At 38.9% G+C, this 20348-nt stretch overlaps 2 protein-coding genes across 4 annotated transcripts in view; one reads left to right on the top strand and one right to left on the bottom strand.

Moving 5' to 3' along the window:
* Positions 1-45: 45 nt before the first annotated feature.
* Positions 46-18029, bottom strand: prkacba (protein kinase, cAMP-dependent, catalytic, beta a). 3 transcript variants are annotated; one of them, XM_030726942.1, is made up of 11 exons: positions 17707-18029; positions 11513-11636; positions 9875-9936; positions 9432-9560; positions 8346-8444; positions 7631-7713; positions 7385-7511; positions 6636-6731; positions 4998-5120; positions 3991-4155; positions 46-3788 (listed from the first exon to the last, which is right to left on the bottom strand). In XM_030726942.1, the coding sequence occupies exons 1-11, from the start codon at positions 17719-17721 to the stop codon at positions 3663-3665; spliced, it is 1149 nt and encodes a 382-aa protein (XP_030582802.1). In that variant the 5' UTR covers positions 17722-18029; the 3' UTR covers positions 46-3662. The 3 variants fall into 3 exon arrangements, with proteins under 3 accessions (XP_030582802.1, XP_030582804.1, XP_030582805.1); XM_030726944.1 differs by lacking the exon at positions 11513-11636 and adding an exon at positions 10627-10635; XM_030726945.1 differs by lacking the exon at positions 11513-11636.
* A 1337-nt stretch (positions 18030-19366) lies between these two features.
* Positions 19367-20348, top strand: part of ttll7 (tubulin tyrosine ligase-like family, member 7) — a 93294-nt gene continuing 92312 nt past the window's right edge. Inside the window, 1 exon segment of the mRNA XM_030728123.1 lies at positions 19367-19833. The gene's annotated coding sequence lies outside the window, so the exon portion shown is untranslated.

Here is a 20348-nt window from a genome sequence, read left to right as displayed (position 1 = left end):
CATAATCACTGAGTTTTAATCACAATAGAAGCGAACACGTAATCATACTTTTTAATAAAAAGAATTTATTATAGTGAGATACCCTTTGTTACATAAAATCTGCTACAGCAAAGTATATTCCCCTTGCAAACACAAATATATATGAGTGGGAAAAACGTGTCAGCCGTCTAAATGATGTGCAAAAATTCCACAAACTAAATAGAGACACATTTCAGATTATTGATCCCATACTGGCACATGTGACTAGCTACAGAGAACTCATAAACTGATTTCCTTCAGTCAGGAGCGTGAGGTGGTTCAGGAAAAAAGTGCCATCATTTACATGAAATCTGACCAAGATTACACACATGGGACAATAAAGGATACATATGGAAAGATGTGGATTTCTTACAAAGTTTCTGGGAAGATTTACGAACACACAGGGTGTTTGGACTGTAGTTTTCAAAAATCAATCCAAATAATAATTATCCTAATTTTGCAATTAAATCCTGATCACATTTTAATCTGGGAAAATCACTTTGGATTCTTTTTGGTAAATCTGATTTCTTAAAAACAAAAGACAGAAAGCAGAAAAAAAGCAACAAAAATGAAAACAAATAAGTTAAAACAAAAGGCTACAATTTTAAATAGGCATTTAAGGTGTCAGTGTACATAAACGTTACTCTTAACAGGGCAAATTAAAAGTTGTACAAACAAAACTTTTCAATATATTTAAATTTTTGCAAATAAAACATTTGGAGTCTTTTGTATAATAAGAACCATATACGTTTAAACATTTAAACATGAATATAAATAAAATAGCAGAAGAAACAATTCTGTCTTGGAAATGAAAAAAGAGGCAAATAAAAAACGTCACATGGTGGGCTCAGTCAATTAAGAAAAAAAGTTTCAGTTCATGTGTAGCCAATATTAATGCACAAAATGCTACAAAATAGCATTCAGTCCGCAAACCTTTTTCACATTTGGTTTCCAAGATTGTTGAACTTGTTTAAACTGCATTTTCCTCACATACAAATACTTCAGCATTATGTCAAATAACGGCAACACTTCTGAAGACTTAAACTGAAAGACTGTTAACAGTGCATTACTGTTTCTGACACAGTGTGAAATGTAAAACTTGATTTCTCCACAGGGGGTCCAACCATTAAAAAATTAGCTCAAACTCTTACCCCACTGTGGACAGCGGGGACATCCCTGTTCAAAAGAAAAAAAAACAACCCAGAACTTTTCTGATTTTTCTGGAACAAAGAAAAGTCAGGAAAAAGTCAACGTCTGACACGCAAATTTTTTTAGATATGTCAACCTGTAACCGGAGAGAAGTTTTTAGAACAGAGACAGGCAATGTGTGAGAATTAATGAGTCATGATGTGCTCAAAAGTCCCTCATAAATCTCTACGAAATATGAATAAACAATAATTAACAGGACTAACTTACACACACAAAAAAATCCAAGTCTTCCTTTGAAAATCATGATTTTTGTCAGTTGTGTTCTCTTACTATTGTCCCATTAAAGCATGCAAACTGTTAGAAAATGTTTAAAAAAAACAAAAAACTGCAGGCTACAGCTGCAGAAGTGGCTGGGTTAAATGAATACTTTAAGGTTATGATATTTCAGTTTTCTGTTCACAGTTCGACGTTTTGTTTCTTTATTTACTCGTAATGAAGTTACTCGTCTACTGTGTCAATGTCCGAGGCTATGAAACAATTTAAAGGTGACAAACATCAAGTGGGAACATTTGTAGGATGCTATCAAGTTGTGACAGTTCTGAACAAACATAAAAAACATGCAAAAGTAAAAATGACAAACAAATATGGCAGTTACACAACATCTTACGATTGTTCTGCTCAAAACACAGCAGTTAAAAAACAACAACAGCAACAAAAAAAAAACAGCAACCCAAATATGACCAACAGTGCTTCCTGTTCATGATAAAACCTCAAGATAATAAACCCATCTGACCTTCCACTTACTGGAGAATATTATATAGATGCACTTTGGATGCACCAAAAACAAGTGATGTGCTGTGCACAGTGATATACTCAAATTTTCAAAGTTTCCTTTCTTGTTAAACATAGTTGTAAAAGAAAAAAAAACATTACTTCATTCCATTATGCTAATAGCACACCAAGACTGAGGTAAAAAGGAAACGTCCTGTGACCAGATCTGGATAAACAATGCTACAGTTGATCAGCTAGCACAACCCTGACAAGTTTCTGCTTCGTAATAACACTTGTCAACATCGAGCCATCTCTTTGAGAGCGCTAAAACTGAGAAACTTCAAGAAGCCGTCACTGTTTCTTTTCCTTCACGGAATTTTAGTCATGCCTTAACAAAACAGGGTCTTTTAAAAATCAAGCCGATACGCACAAACACATGATTTCAAGTCTTAAGGGAACCAGAATGATAAATAATGATTAATATTTAAAGCTCAGATAGCCAACATGTTTTTGACATTTTTTGGGCAAAAAGTAAAAAGAAAAATCAATATTAGCCTTTCAGCATATTTTGTTTCAAATGGTTTGAGAGAGAGCTTTATTACTGCATCTCCACTAGGCCTCTAAAACCCACTCAAGTTTTAGAAAATATAACACATGACATGAGATTTTGGCCTGTGACAAGTCTTTCAGACTACATCAGGTGAATAATATAAAGTAGTAGAAAAAGTAAGAAGAACCAGCACAGAAACAAAGACAAATGGGTTAGAAATATAATTTTCACCTTGCAGAGTTGGGTTTGAATCTTACATGAAGCCAAAAGTTTGCATTTGCAGCAGCAGCAGGAGGTGCTGTCTAGTTTCAAATCCTGGCTTTAGCTTTAGGTTAACTTTAAGCATTTCTGATTAACCCTTTAATACCAAACCTGTCGTCGGCAACAGAATGTACTTCAAATGTCCTGCCGGTCGCGAACTTTCAGCAACAATTATTGTAATAACCCCATGCTGGGTGTGAAGTGCAATTTCCCAGCTTTCAGAAACTGTTTGAATTTTTCCAATAGGACAAACGGTCATGTAATTACGGTAATTCAAAGTACTTTTGATCTGACGTCTCAGCGGTGATACGCTCTGTATTAGCCAACTGTTCACGGCAAGTCAGGGCAGGTAACGGGTGAATCGGCGGCAATCGCCCCGGTGTTGGAGGGTTAAGGAATACTAAAGTGAACCCTACAGGAAACGTAGGCATGTAACAGACAACGCATAACAGCCAATGTACTATCAGGAATTTAAGCTCTCCCTGCACCCAAAAATGTCCCTTAGTTATCCAAAGCCTAAAATCACACATCATGTGCAACACCAGCTAGCTGCTTCAAAATAAGATTAATATTCACTTTCAAGTTGCTTTTCAAATAAGAAGTTAAATAAGGGAAGATAGGACACTTAACAGTGGCAAAACATAGAAAACAAGGTAAAAAAAAACAAAAACACAATGGGAACGTGGTCTAGTACTTTGTGTTGCAGCACGAAGGATGTCTGCATAATGTGCCTGTGTATAGATAGTGCTAACAGCACGCAGGATCATGGCAAAAAAGGAGCTCATTCGGCTGTGTGGACTGAAGGAACTAGGCATTTATTTTGGGCACGTGATGGCCTCAGTTCCACCTTAACCCTCATTGGAGTGCAAATATCCCAAAACACAAGAGCCCTGATGGGACTCCTGCTCGTTCACTAGAAGTCAGCAAACTCTTTTGCACACTTTTCTGTTTGTGACACACGGATCTCCTCCTCTTCATAGTCGTCGAAGTTGCTTGTGTCTCCTGGTCCTCTGCACTTTGGCAAGAAGGGTGCTTCAACCTGAGAATGTAGAAGGATATATGAATTTTTTCAGTTTGGATCAGAACCGACTGTGAATGGACCACATCATGTCTTTTGATCAAATAATAAACCAAACAAACAAAAAAAAACTATGTGACTCAAAAAATGCTCACTTGGTACATCAACACACTGATTCACTCCCCCAGGAAAAAACAAAACAAACAAAAAAATCAACACCTACCTTTCGCTCATAAATGGCAATCCAGTCTGTTGTGGAGAACCACTTGTGATTCTTTATGTCGTTCACACCGTTCTTCAGGTTGCCGAATCTCTTTGTCAGGTCAACCTGAAGCAGGTTCCTCAGCAGATCCTTGAGGTCGGAGCTAAAGTGAGAGGGAAATCGTACCTGCAAAATTGAAAAAATAAATAAACACAAACACAAATTACAGGAAAAAAACAAAAAAACTTTTTCACTGTTTTGTTTAGTATGATGAACAAAAACAGAAAAAAAGAAAAACGCTGGAGAACCAAGAGCAACCTGGCCCAGTTAAGCAGAGAAATATCAAAGCATTCTTATTCTTCTTTTATCCACTTCCTTTATGGGTAGCTACAGCAGATCATCTGCCTCCATCTCACCTATCCCTAGCATTGTCCTCTGTCACACCAACTCATGTCAAGCATGTCATCCTTCATTTACAGCCATGAATCTTCTCTGAGGTCTTCCTCTTTTCCTCCTGCCTGGCAGCTCCATGTTAAACATCCTTTGTCCAGTATATCCACTATCCCTCCCCTGCACGTGTCCAAACCATCTCAGCCCTGCTTCTCTAACTTTGTCTCTAAACTCCTCTAATATTGTCTCCTGAGCTGTCTCTCTCATATACTCATTTCTAATCCTGTCAATCCTACTCACTCCCAATGAAAATCTGAGCATCTTCAACTCTGCCACCTCCAGCTCGGCCTCCTGTCTTTTTGCTAGTGCCACAGTCACCATCATAACAGGTTTCACTGCCATCTTGTAAACCTCCCCTTTCACTCTTGCTGGTATCCGTCTGTCACAAATCACCCAGGAGACTCATCTCCACCCACTCCATCCTGCCTGCACTTCTTCACCTCGCTTGTGCACTGTCAGTTGCTTTGGATGATTGACCCCAGGTATTTAAACTCACCCGCCTTCTTTACCTAATATCAGAACACTATAATATTGGAGAGATTTAATCTTACACGTTGCCCCCGCCTATATTTGCATACCTTGCCAGAAACAATTTTTTCATAAATCTGGATAGGCTGATCAGCAAAAAAAGGAGGGTAACCAGCAGCCATCTCGTAGATAAGAACTCCAAGTGCCCACCAGTCCACAGCTTTGTTGTAGCCCTGAAAGAAGAAATAATTCCATGAACTTTCAGTACCTTTTCTTGGTCTATTTTAAATGAAGTAGGCAAAACTAGCATATTGAATGTTCAATATCCATGCTTAACAACATATGAAGGGATATTGAAAAAATGCAAGACTGATAAAGATCAGGACAGTGAGGCATTGTTGTAAAGTTTTTGGTTTATTTTGTGGGTCTCTGTATCTATGTCTGATGACTAATGTAGGAACTACATCCCATCCCATCCCATCCATCCACTTATCTGGGGCAGGTTGCAGGGGCAGTAGCCTAAGCAGAAAACCCCAGACCTCTCTCTCTCCAGGCACCTCCTCCAGCTCGTCAGGGGGGAACACCAGAGGCATTCCCAGGTGAGAGATATAATCTCTCCAGCGAGTCCTGGGTCTACCATGGAGTCTCTTCCCAGTAGGACATGCCTGGAACACCTCACCCAGGAGCCATTCTAGTCACATGCCCAAACCACCTCAACTGGCTCCTTTTGATGTGAAGGAGTAGCGACTCTACTCTGACTCTGACTCTTTTGGTCATTATCCAAAGCTCGTGACCATAGGTGAGGGCAGGAACGTAGATTGATCAGTAAATCAAGAGCTTTGCTTTTACGCTCAGCTCCCTCTTCTAATTACATCATGATTTATTAATGTCCCATTCTTACATGGAACAGAGACTAATTCAACCTTAGCTTAATTTTTTTACTGACTGAAGTCTGTAACTAACGACATCAGCTGACACTTAGGCTATGTTCACACTGCAGGCCTTAATGCTCACTTCCGATTTTTTGTGAAATCCGATTTTTTTTGCGTGGTTGTTCACATTTCCAAATATATGCGACTTGCATGTGATCTACTGTGTGAACTGCAAAGGAACCTAAAAGTGTCCCGCATGTGCAGTAGAGGACGCAATAACGCCACACATAGTGAGCGTACTCAGTGTTTGCAGAAGTAAGTTTGTTTTTCTTCCCGCTTCCATGTAGCAGGACGCAGAATAGCAATGTTTGTCGAGCATCAATGACGTGCAGGTCGGATGAATGCGACCTGGCCGTACAGACACAGGTCACATTTAAAAAGATCAGATACGTATCGGATTTAGGACCACATATCCAAGTGGCCTGGGTCACATTTGTAAAGAAATCGGATCTGAGTTGTTTAGACTGTCATGAAAAGTTCAGATACAGGTCGCATAAGGGCAAAAAACCCCCCAATAAGATTTGGGTCACTTCAGACTGCAGTGTGAATGTAGCCTTAGTGTCAAAGGCTTTAATTACTAGTGTTTGTCAAGCGAAAAATGTACTTAACTGGAGTGAGATCAATTATCTGACTTGCTAACTCAATAAAAATGTGGATATGTATATCAAAGTAAGTTTTTAAACAAAATCATCGCTGTTAATCAAATTCCAGTCTGCTACAAAATAGAGCACTGAAAGGAGTCTTACTGTCCCAGTACTCTCCAACTGCACATTAGTAACATGGTTATATGGGGTACACTGGGTATGAAGGCCTCACCTTACTGAGGATGATCTCTGGAGCCAGGTACTCAGGAGTTCCACACAATGTCCAGGTCCTGCCTTTTACTCTTTTGGCAAAGCCAAAGTCTGTGACCTGAGGGAAAAAAAAAATAAAACAACACGAGTATTATAAAAAGAATAAGTACATAAAGCAACAATGCAGGCCTGTACTTTCTGTGTCCATTGATCATCAGTTTGAGCGATATGCTCTCATTTGACTAAATTATCATCAGTTGGAAAAACATCAGTGTTACTTTCATAAGTAGAAACAAACTACATAAAATCGCACCATGAGGAACATACACCTGTGAAAACTGTGGTTTACTGAGACCAACTTAACCAGTCTACAACACTGTGTTTCACACTTGAGGCCCTGAGTGAACATTTCAGACTGGCATATTAGCTTTGGTCTAATAGATGTCTTATCACGGCAGCTAATCTGGTAGCAGTTTCAGTCGCTCCAATCTCTACCAGTAGCAGAAAATTATATCACTATGAAGCACATTCCTTATAGCTCTGGACATGAGGCCTGTTAGTGCTATTCCTCAACGATTCTTGTGCTAGGATCACCAGCTGATCTAGTTCTATTTTAAAATATCACACACATAAAACTAACATCTAAAGGTTTCATACATTCCATCCAGGTTGTCTTCTCAGCACAGCTAATGAGTGCACAGTGTTTCTGATTTGCTCATGACAGATCCCTTTCTGCTCAGTTTGTTTTTCTTTGTTGCATTGACTCCATACCTGGATATACCCATGCTGATCTATGAGCAGGTTTTCAGGCTTCAGGTCTCTGTAGATGAGGTCTAAGGAGTGAAGGTACTCAAAGGTGAGTACTATCTGAGCTGCATAAAATCGTGCATGTTGTTCACTGAAAGAGGGAAAAAAAAACAGACAGTCAAACATTAGTTCATTCATATATATTCCACCAAAGTCTCTTCTGAATGCATGGAATACCCAGTCATTGTGTAAATAATATATAAATAATACCTGAACCTCCCAGTGCGTCTGAGGTGTGAGAACATTTCTCCACCAGGCACATACTCCATCACCATGTAGAGGTTTGAGTTGTCCTGTTAATTAAAGGGATATAATTACAATTATGACCACACTAACCTACCCCTTTTAAACAGTTTACTTTCTCGAGCCTGAATCTGAAATGGTTATACTTAAATATGAGAAATAAGAACATTAGAACAAGAGAATAACCAGCTGTGCAATATAAGGTTTAAAAACTGCACAAAGTTAAGCTGCTCTTATTGGGACTTAGCTTGTATGGAAATACTTGGTCTCTGGACAAAAGCAGCCAGGGGAGCTTGGTATTTAATCCCAGTGTGATGATGACACGTTAGCCAATTAACTGACCGATGCAATCTGAGCAAACACGCTGCAGATTCTGGCCACACAAGAAGAGTTAAAGTTTAAAACTCAAAGTATAATGTCGGAGAATACCTCATACACATTTAATAAAACTGGTCAAAGGGTCTGTCCAGCTCTTTAGACTAATCCTGCTAGCACATTAAATCTAATGGACAGCAGCTGGTACACTGCCACAGATTTCCAAGAGGAGCTCAAGCGCAAAACTGCTAGGAAGTAATTGTCTGCCTTTTAGGTGCACCAAACCACTGAAATTTCATACACAATGTTGCAAAGCCAATAGTCTGGGACAAATACAAACATGTTTACACCCTTGGTTTGTAGTCACCTTGAAAGCGTACACCAATCTGACGAGGAAGGGGAAGGAGACGGCCTGTAGTATTCTTTTTTCATTTAGTGTGTGTTCTATCTGCTTCAATTTCACCACCTAAAGAAGAAAGACAGAAAAAACAACATGATTTGCACATACTGTAGCATGTATGTGTGCATTCTACAGTTTCTAAACACAACTATATTCAGGTCTAGTTAAAGTTTTTTTCCATGTTTTAGCACAGGTATGACTAATCATTTCCCAAGGTATTGCATTTTTAGATATTTAAACTGTGTTTCTGCGGCTAAAAATAGTCCCTTACACTTAAGAGTAATTTTTGGTGAAGTATTAAATTTAAACTGTGCAGTTCAAGATAGATAATCCATCACTAAGGACTTCCTGTGGTGTTTGATTCCTGCCAAAGTTACCGTTACGTGGTCATGCAGTTGAAAGGCAAACTGCGTAAAGTCAGTTTAATGTGTGTGTCGATGTACAAACCTTGCAGTCAGAAACCACTGCACACACCACAAGATATGCTGCCAGAAGCTGAACAAATGAAAAACGTAACAAATGCTTCTGCTTAAAAGCTTACTCTTAAGTGTGAGACATCAAGATTCAAATTAACCCAAACAAACTGGGAGAAATCAACTGAAAATTCACACGATATAACAACTGACCATGAAGCCTACTGTGATATAAAGATTCCGTTTTGATATTTGTATACTGTACTGGAGTACATTAACGGAAAGTGATGGTTGCTGAAACAAACAAAAAATGCATACTGTGAAAATGAATGAAATTAAGAAAAAAAGTGTTACAGCTGTGGAGCAGAAACCAATTCAAGGGAACACAAGATTGCTACGTGAGCAAGGCATGCTAATCTGCCTCTAAAACTTTCACATCAGTATTTAAAGATCGAAACTCCCGTGTGAAGCGCCTTTGAGGTTTCAATAACATACTGTTAGTGCATCAGAGGAAATGTTCCATTTCCTTTTATGAGAAACACAGCATCTGCACTCATGCAGCCCTTTTTTTTTATTTCAGGGTTTTCTTCTTAAGGAGCTTAGTTTACGACACTAGTTTTGATTCAAACCGTCTGCCTACCTTTTGCTTGTCCAGGATCTTCATGGCATAGAACTGGTTCGTTGCTTTATGTTTCACAAGCATTACTCGTCCAAATGATCCGGTCCCCAGAGTCTTGAACCTTTCAAAGTCATCCAGGCTTGTTGTGCACTAAAGGAAACACATCATCAGTGGAAAGAAAACAGAAGCAAATGTTAAGTTAGGCATATTTATAGAAGCCACTAGCTTTTTGTCTTCATGCACTGTAGCACTAAAACATAAGTTATGAAGGAGATGCTTTTGAAGCATATGCCTTTAGTGACACAATTATGTAATCAGCCAGCAGTCCAGTCAACAAGAAGGAAATGACTAGGCACTATAGCTTGCATTATCACTTTTACTCACACAAAAAAGCTGACCCCAGAGTGCTAATAAGGGAAATTAAATTCTGAATTTCATACAGTACTCATAAAAAATTAACCTACCTGGGGTGGACACTCCCATTTTCTTAAGAAGTCTTCTTTGGCTTTAGCTAAGAACTCTTTCACTATAAAAAAAAAGAAAAGAAAAAAAAAGACAGATTTTAATAAAACAATTAGGATTCAGATACACAGACAAGGTCAGTGTTCATGCTCAGGAAAACAAACTGGGATAATTTAACATGTTCAAGAAAACAAACAAGGGCAGTTCACAAGGGAAGGTCAGGCAAATGTCAAGTACTAGGGAGGAAAGATTATACTTGACAAAAGAGGAAAAATATCTCTATTAAAAAACAAAACATAACAAAAACCCAAACCACACACTTTAGCAGGACATTTTAATTCATAAAGTGATGCAAAGAGCTCTGTGGACTTTACAGATTGGCCAATTTCAAGGCAAGCTATTCTGCATCTCTTTCAGAAGGAGGTGGGGGTAAAGGCAGTCGGCAGGTTGTGAGACAGACAAAATGCAGAACATATCTGAGACTACAGTGCAAGCCACAGAAAGAAGCGTATTGTGAAAGTCACTGCAGACATGAGCTTTCCAAAGTCAAAGAGCCATTAGAACGTTCCTAATAGATAACTGCTGGTACACTTTGGTATGCTGCTACCAATTTAAATGCATACCTAGCACCGACAAACTATGCATGTTAGGAATCTGCACATTAGCAGGTATGACAAGGCTGGTTTGCCTAAAAGTGAGAAAAATGAAAAGTTTGCTCTTTGACTCGGGATGCCTCATGGAAAAATGAGCATACCAAAAGTCTCTACAGTTCACCAAGGGTTTGCAGGAACATTCATCCACATGGATTTAAATGATGGAGAGGAGAAAGAGAGAAACATTTATGAAGTTTTGAAAAAAATAAAAACATTTTAGATTCACACAAAATGATACTGGAGAAGACAATGTAAGGCAGACCCTACCACTGGACTGAATTTAAAACTAATAAAATTGATGGATTAACGTGATTATTTTTGGTTTGGAGACTTCCTTCATTGCCTCTGAAAACTTCAGCTAAAAATAATTAAGGAAGTTTACGTCTTATGGTACGACATCAAGTTTATACTTGATTCTTTATAATTGAGCAGCAAGCAGATATTGCTGTCCACAAGGCATTTTTACAGTAGGTTGTACTCAATAATGAAATCTGACTTTCTTTTGTGCCACTTTTGGACACCTTCTTTAGTCCATGAAGAACAAAAGACAACATTGACTGAAAAGACATTGTAAAAGCCCACATAAAATACATTTCCTTCTTGCAAAACAGTACATAAAAATCACAGGACAACAGATATTAACACGATGTAAGCAGCTGAAGCAACACAAATGGCCTGCACTACAAAGCGTTATGCCTAAGCTGCTTTTCTGGCATATCTAAAATATGATCAAATACAGACTGTAAACTCGATGAGGAAGGTACCTATAAACGGTTAAATAACCAGTGATGAAACTGGGCAGCTTCTTGCATACGAAAAACAAAAGAGGCTTGTAAAAAACAATTCAATTTATACAGAATTTGGTTGATTAATAAGCAGAACATAAATATAAAAGTAGAAAATACAAGCTGAAATCCAACCTGCTCAGAATTACAATGCAGATAGTGGTGGACAAATTTAAGAGTAAAAGCAATGAACTGCACTTACTGGACTTATCCCACATGATGGTGAGGTCAGAGATATGAGGAACTTCACTCTCCTGTACTTTGTTCTCTTGGCTACCCTTACAGTATTTATGGAAAAAACGGCTGGCCAAGGATTGCTCCTTTCCCTGGGCCATTGTGAGGCAAATATTTTGGTTCGTGAGTAAGATGGCTCACAGGCAAAAGGAGTGTGTTTTCAGACTGAACGCCGATGATACTAACTTCCTGTATGTGCTCAAGCGCTCTGCAATGCTTGGCTAACCACGTAAAGTTAAGCTTCCTGTTCAAGTACTCTGCTTTTCAATGATTCAATGGCCAAATGCATGTCCAGTTTTTCAGTGCAGTCATTTGAAAGTATCTCCTTTTATGTCCCATGCAAGCAATAACAGTTTTGAAAAAGTTATACAAAATCTTTTAAATAATTACCCTAAAACACAAGAGTTGCAAAGTCATGTCAAAACCACTGTGCAGCTGGTGAATTTAGAGCACTGATAAGCCTGTTACACCCACTGAATACATGAAAGAGAAGTTATCTCTGGCTTATTGTGCTCTCTGGTGGTTATACTTCACAATGCAGTTCTTCAAAGAGATTCCCCTTTGCTCAAAGTCACCCTTTTCACCCAACCCTTTACTGCAAACTTCTTTAAAATGCTGGTGTAGTACAAAGGTGAGCTTTTTTTGATGTGACACCAATTTGGTTCACCCAAGAACATAACCAATAGATGTAGAGTCCTACCACTTAAGCCAATAAACAAAATGGCCTATCACAGATATATTGGTGTTGCCATATATGTTCAGGGGTTTTCCTGCATGGAGGAATTTTAGAGGTTTTAGCCAGAGCCTAACTAAAGCCCCCTCCTTCAAAAATGTCCATTCTTAACCAGGAAAAAATCTTGATGTTGTTTCATATTTGGCAATAGGAAATTTAAGACAGATCACAATGCAGAAATGCTTTAGCTAATTTTGAAATGGTGTCATCGCATGGTTTGTCCAGCAGAACACATTCAACTCCATTGTTTACAGTACTTGCTCCACTATCTGCAGCACATGCAGCAGAGCAGTATCACAGCTGAGCAGATATTAGTGCGCTGTCAAGTGCTCTTTTTATGATAAGTTTCAAAGTATTTTCTGAAATACACTGCTGTTGGGAAGGTACAAAACAATGATCTCATCCTTTTCTCTTCATAATACCTGAAAAATACTGTATGTAAACAGTTGTGCTCAAACGTTTATACACACTCTTCATGGGAATGTACAGGGGTTGGACAATGAAACTGAAACACCTGTCATTTTAGTGTGGGAGGTTTCGTGGCTAAATTGGACCAGCCTGGTGGCCAATCTTCATTAACTGCACATTGCACCAGTAAGAGCAGAGTGTGAAGGTTCAATTAGCAGGGTAAGAGCACAGTTTTGCTCAAAATATTGCAATGCACACAACATTATGGATGACACACCAGAGCTCAAAAGAGGACAAATTGTTGGTGCACGTCTTGCTGGCGCATCTGTGACCAAGACAGCAAGTCTTTGTGATGTATCAAGAGTCATGGTATCCAGGGTAATGTCAGCATACCACCAAGAAGGACGAACCACATCCAACAGGATTAACTGTGGACGCAAGAGGAAGCTGTCTGAAAGGGATGTTCGGGTGCTAACCCGGATTGTATCCAAAAAACATAAAACCACGGCTGCCCAAATCACGGCAGAATTAAATGTGCACCTCAACTCTCCTGTTTCCTCCAAAACTGTCCGTCAGGAGCTCCACAGGGTCAATATACATGGCCGGGCTGCTATAGCCAAACCTTTGGTCACTCGGACTACCGAACCATTCTGGAGGACCATGTGCATCCAATGGTTCAAACATTGTATCCTGAAGGTGGTGCCGTGTATCAGGATGACAATGCACCAATACACACAGCAAGACTGGTGAAAGATTGGTTTGATGAACATGAAAGTGAAGTTGAACATCTCCCATGGCCTGCACAGTCACCAGATCTAAATATTATTGAGCCACTTTGGGGTGTTTTGGAGGAGCGAGCCAGGAAAAATTTTCCTCCACCAGCATCACGTCGTGACCTGGCCACTATCCTGCAAGAAGAATGGTATAAAATCCCTCTGACCATTGTGCAGGACTTGTATATGTCATTCCCAAGACGAATTGACGCTGTATTAGCTGCAAAAGGAGGCCCTACACCATACTAATAAATTATTGTGGTCTAAAACCAGGTGTTTCAGTTTCATTGTCCAACCCCTGTATGTCATGGTAACTTTGTACTTTTAATGATTTATTTGAAGTGTTCTTTTCCAGGGTGGAATGATTGTACAGCATACAGCTTTAATGACTTTAAAAAATATGAATTTAGAGCACAAGTTTGAATTTATTTTGGATTTTCTCTAATCCAGGGTTATTCAAATAAAATTTAAAGAGGTTCAGTCAGACAAAATTTCATGCGGCCAAGGTCCGGAAATCCAACTATTTAAAGTGATATTTATATTATATATATATATATATATATATATATATATATATATATATATATATATATATATATATATATATATATATATATATACAGTCCTTATATATATATATATATATATAAGTTTTTGTTAGTTTTCAGAGCATTAGTTTTTATATTTGGTTTCATGCTTAGTTTTAGTTTAGTTTTCGTTAGTTTTACTTTTTCATACTTTGTCAGGTGCAAGAGTGACTATTGTGTAATAATAACTCGACAAAAGATACCGTTTAAAAAATTGCATTCAACAACCAACTGTTCACAAAATAGCAGCATTATGTGTTTAATGTGTGTAATATTAAGGAAACACATGAACATCAACAAGGAGAAACATAAAGAAAAACATGAACTCCAAAACTGAATAAACTCTACAACAAACTTCAGCGCTGGTGCAGTACACGTGGTGTAAAACATCAGAACACAGCAAATGTTGACAAAAACAAACTGAACTTTTGAAGGAGTCAAAGCTCAAATCCAGTTGCCCGATGGCGCTCCCAGCTTAAACTGTTAGAGCGGAAAAAAATTATTTCATATCAATCCACAAGGGTTTCAAATAAAATTACGAAATAAAGGTCATTTTAGCTATAATTTCTGTTAGTTTTAGTTAGTTTTGTAAACTCACAATACTGTTTTTTGCTTTTAATTATAGATTTTATTTATTTCAGTTAATGAAAATGTTTTTTTCAGTTTCAGTTTTCATTATTTCGTTCGTTTTCGTTAACTATAATAACACTGTTTGTTACAAAGTTTGCCAGCCGGCAGGAACCAGCTTGGTGGTATCACGTGGTATAGCCAAACTCGCATACAATTGGTCAGTGGGTTTCCTTGGACGCTTCACTACTACCGTAAGGACTGTAAAAGCTATGCCGGTAAACCAGAAAGTGCTCAACAAGATCTTAATTAAGTGGTCATTTCTGTTTTGGTATTAGGTTCAGGTCCGCTTGAGACATCATCGGATCCGGACCGAGGTCTGCCTATTGGTGATGTCTGCTCTAATCCATACAAGATCAAAAGAATGTTATATATATATAATATATATATAATATATATTAATATATAATATATATATATATTAATATATAATATATAATATATATATATATTAATATATAATATATAATATATATATTAATATATTACTTAATCTACTATATACTATTACCTATATAATTCATCTATATATTAATATATATATATTATTAATCTATATATATCTATATCATCATCTATATATTCTATCATCTCTCTATATAATCTCATCTCCCTCTATCTCTCTCTCTCTCTCCACTTCTATCTCTCTCTCATCTCTCTCTCTCATCTCTCTCTCTACCTCTCTCTCTCTCTCTCTCCCTCTCTCTCTCTCTCTCCCTCTCTCTCTCTCTCTCCCTCTCTCTCCTCTCTCTCCCTCTCTCTCTCTCTCTCTCTCTCTCTCTCTCTCTCTCTCTCTCTCTCTCTCTCTCTCTCTCTCTCTCCTCTCTCTCTCTCCTCTCTCTCTCTCTCCTCTCTCTCTCTCTCTCTCTCTCCCCTCCTCCCCTTCTGGCCTCCTTCTGGCTGCTCTTTGCCCCCTCTTCTTGGCCGAATTGGTAGAGTCCATTTAATTGGTTATTTTCCTGGAACAACCCCGACTTTCAAGCATAGTCCCACAATTTAGCTCAAATAGCTCAACCTTTTTCTCGTCTAACCCATAAAACTTTCTCCAGAAGGCATTGGCTTGTCTATGTGGGTAGCTGCAAATTTCAGTTGAGCTTGAAGGTGTCAATTTTGGAGCAGGGATTTCTTTCTTGGTCAGCACCCTCTTAGTCCATGGCAATAAAAAACTTGCTTCACTGCAGACAGTGATGCTGGCATTCCAACAGTTCCCAGTTCATGGCCGAGTTGAGCCTGGGTGGTTCCTGGGTTGTTCCTGAACATCCTAACTAATTTCCTCTCATTTGAGGGTGAGGGTTTGGGTCTTCTTCCAGATCTTGGCAAAGTGGTACCACAGTCAAATAAATTGTGCTTACATACAGTTGTTTAAACTGATGATCTTGGAATCTGCAGTTGTTTAGAAATGGCTCCAAGAGACCTTCCCAACTTGTGTAAGTCTACAGTTCTCTTTCTTAGATCTTCACTGAGTTTCTTGGACTTTCCCATTGTTCTGAGATTGATACATTAGGATTTGTATCAACCTAATGAATGAAACTAAAAGCTTTAGTCAATCACTAATGAGAAGTTAACAGGCATTGACACTGTAAAACCTTCAGCACCACTTTTCAAAAGTGAGTATGTATATATTTCACCCTGTATGTATACTTTTGATTCTGTGTTGATTAATGAAAATCCAAACATGTGCAATTGTTGTTTTTTAAAGTCATTAAAGATGTATGCTGTACAATCATCCCATCCTGGAAAAAGAACAGTTCAAAGAAATCACTGAAAGCTCCAAATTACCATGACATTCATGCCCATGATGAGTGTATAGAAACCTCTGACCACAACTGTACATGAGTATGTGGGAACCATATTAGTCATATTGCTGATAGCAAAACATCTTTTCAGTACCTGAAAATCCAGTATTAATCAGTCTAATTTAATGTGTAAACTGAATATGACAACTGTGTGTTAAGTTTCTTTTTCCATCACAGTGTTGTTACTGTACTTAACCCTCAGCCCCTCCCTGCAGAAACTACAGGGCTCATGAGTTGCTAAGACTGTGTGAACTGATGCCAAACAGAAAGCAGGTCAAGATCAGTGATCGCCAGACAGACCATTTGGTATGGCACAGTTTAGTGGATTAGACTGGTCACTACTCACAAACACAAGAGAGTGCCCTCTGGCTACATCTTTCAAGTGATTAATAGAGTGCTTTAGGTTGCAAAATTGCTCTCCAGCAGTTCCAATTTGTCTAAGAGGAAGGATACCCTTTTTTTCTGGATGTTACAGTATCAGCACAACAGTTTAAATTCACTGTAAGAAAGCAGTGATCAGACACATTAACACTTTAATTTACAGCAAACTTGTTGACAGCTGACTTAACACATCAGTGTTAACCAGGTGGGAAAGAAAGTGTCTGGTTTTTTTTCCAGCCACTATTTGGAAAACAAAGCAACTACATTTTTATTAAACGATCATTAGCGTGGTTTAATCACATCAAGCAGCATTTTGGTCAACTTGTGAGTTATCAAATGTAGTTCTCAGATACCTGTTGTTAGCAGTGACCAAGCCTTATACTGCAGCTTCAGTGGAAACCACTGTTTGCTGATGTTATCTGGCTGTACACACGCCATATTAGCACTGAACATATGGACATGACAAACGATGCTTTGTCATTTACATGTTACAGTGTATAATCTTAATATACTTTAGTCAAAGGTGTTTTCTTTTACAGAGACTGATTTGGACTAATATGATGCTGAGCACCACACTGCCACATCCTTATTAATCCTTCTCAATAATTAGCTGACTGTAAAACTGTGGCACCGTTTTCCGCTGAGATAGGTAAACGCGAATTATTACGAGACAGCAAACACACCTTATAAACTGCCCTACCAAAGATGGTTCTTCTCTGCAAACCATATTACTGTAGTCTCCGCTAACACTGGACAACTGCTAAAGGCTGCTGTCCACCGAGTTTTATAAGCAAGCTCACGCTGTACAATAGCGTTAAATGGCTGTGAGGCCAGCTTGATGGTTTCTAGGTGCTCACCGCTTTCTTGTTCATTGCCTTTCTTGGCAGTTGCTGCGTTTCCCATGGCAGGAAGACAGGGCGATCCACAGCTGGCTAGGAGCGATGATGGTGGCGGTTAGCTAACGGGGGTCCTCCGTTAGCTAGCTAACAAATTTCAGCTTTTGCTAGCTGGCTGGTTGAAAACGACATTAATGTCTTCCCTATGTGGACTGAACCTCGGTGTGCTCAGCTAACCTCCTTGTTTATCAAGGTCCTTTTGTCATTCAAGTATAGCTCCGCTGGAATGACAACATGATCCAGACTTTTCACCTCTGACTGCTGTCGTTTTGTGCTGCGTTCACGTCATACGGGAATACCTCGACAAGGCTTTCTCGGTGCAATGGTGCCTTCAGGTACCGGTCAGAAACAGTGGACTCGTGTGTACATTACACCAGTTATGTAAAAGTGCTGTAACTTCATGTGTTGCTCTTGTTTTTATTTATATATTTGTCTAGTTCTTCTTTTTAATGCCCCCCCCCCCATAACATATTCACCATTTGAAATAAAACGCCTTCCATTTTAATCTTTGCTTTCATATAAACACTTAATTTGGTCCCTTTCCCCCCTCTGAGTACAAAACCCCAAGAACTTTAGGACAGACACCTCATGGCCATTGTGCCATTTGTTTGTTTAACACTGCATGTTCAAAGCTTGTCACTCTACTTGCGATAAATAACTTCAGAATGTACAAATGAATTACTATGTAAAACAAGTTTATAATAAATCTATATAAATCTAAACCGATATTATAAAAATGCAGGCACTTGCACTGTGGGAGGATGCTGGAGTACAGAGAACCCATGAGATACAGGAAGAACATGTAAACTCCACACACAGAAAGGCCAAAGACTGGATTCAAACCCAGGACCTTCTTTCTGTGAAGAGGCAGCTAACCACCATAACACCACCATGCAGCCCCAGGCTGTCCAAGAATCTATCCAAAACTGAAAATCAAATGACAGCACCTTTTCAAGGATTCTTAGTTGTCATTCGCATCACGTTTGCATGTAGTGGAACGAAATTCTGTTCTCAGGTCCCAGCATTGCCCATGTAATAGTTATGACAGTTTCAAGTGATTTAAAGAAAAATAAATATAAATATAAGTAACGATAATATAAAGAAAATATATACATATATATAAATACACACATATACATGAATGCATACGTTTATATCTATAGACACACTCACACACTTTTATGACGTTTAATAAATTATAACAGTGGTTTCCACAAGGTCGCTGGTTTGGGGTTGCGTCAGGAAGGACGTCAGGTGAATCAAACATGCGGAGCTACCTGCGGTGGCGACCCCTCGTGCCAAAGAAAAAGCCGAAAGTAGCTTTATCAAAGAAAAATAAACATTAAAACAAAAAACGTTTGAAAAATCTTTAAGCTTAGTTTAATCTTCCAATTTTAATTCCCATCTGTCATAAAACTTTTAGCATAAAAGAATATTCTGAAAATACACGTACCAAAAATTAGAGTATAAAATGTGGCACATTTGGCAGTAGTTTTGGACACGTTAGTGACCTCGGAGCGGGACGCGCCCATTAACTGCAGGGTTGTTTTTAGCACCATGGTCAGCGACACAGTTGCTAGGTAGCTGCCCTGTGTTTGTATCAGCGAGTAGTGGAGGAAGAGCAGTACACATGCTAAACAACGACCTAAAGGTGTAGAAAATCTCCCTCGCAGCAGCGATACCACTTTCCTCTTCGCTCACAGCTGCTTGACAGATGAATATAATATGTGCTGACTTAACATATAAGCCGCACAGGGTACTAAAATGTCACGTAGTTGCCAAATTGCGAATGTAAACTTCAGCACTTCCTTCCTTCGGGTTCCCCCACCCCGTACAGAGCGAATGGTTTTGCCCATGGACTCGCTCCAGCACTCCTAGCACACAAGAGGACTACAATATACAGATTTCTGTTGTCTGTCAGCCAACGTCTGTTTTTAGTAGAATCACCGTAACACGCAGCAAGTACTGTTATAGTCTTGTAGACAGTCCAGTAACTGGAGAGCTTCTGTAAAGTCTTCTCTAAACGATATCCGTGTCGTCCGGATGAGAGCAGCAGAAGCTACACTGCGAGCGCTCGGAATAAATAAGGTAACGTTGAGGGGCTACTTTGCCTTCGCTTGTGTTCATTCTTTGCTAGGCAGTGCAGCTAAGCTAGCTGTAGAGTATACCGGGGTCATTATGTTCTCTTTGAATCATTATGTCTCTGGGGAATGCATTATTTGTTTTTTTGTCTGTTGATGCATTAAGTAAAAATGCTGCCATTCGACTGCAGCGTAAACGTTGCAGTGACGCGGAAAGTTAACTGGATGGTCACACCAGCCAGATTGTTTCCTTGTGCTTTGATTCTGCCACCTGACCTGTGCAATAGCAGCCTAGCGTTAGCGAGTGCTTCTGCTAGCAATTCATTCATGGCAAGAAAACACCTGCTCAGGCTCTGTGACATTTCATTTGCGAGCGCAACCACGTTTTCTTGAAAATCTCCAAATCCAAGATATTGCACGCGAGATTTTAAGTAATCCTATTTTGTGCTAATCTTTAAGTACAGGGAAGATATCAAAAAAGGGGGGATGGCCTACAGTCCCTCCACTGATCTGGAAGATACC

The sequence above is a fragment of the Archocentrus centrarchus genome, chromosome 4 (genome assembly GCF_007364275.1).
Source record: "Archocentrus centrarchus isolate MPI-CPG fArcCen1 chromosome 4, fArcCen1, whole genome shotgun sequence".
Taxonomy (NCBI): domain Eukaryota; kingdom Metazoa; phylum Chordata; class Actinopteri; order Cichliformes; family Cichlidae; genus Archocentrus; species Archocentrus centrarchus.
This window is presented reverse-complemented; position numbering and strand designations above follow the sequence as displayed.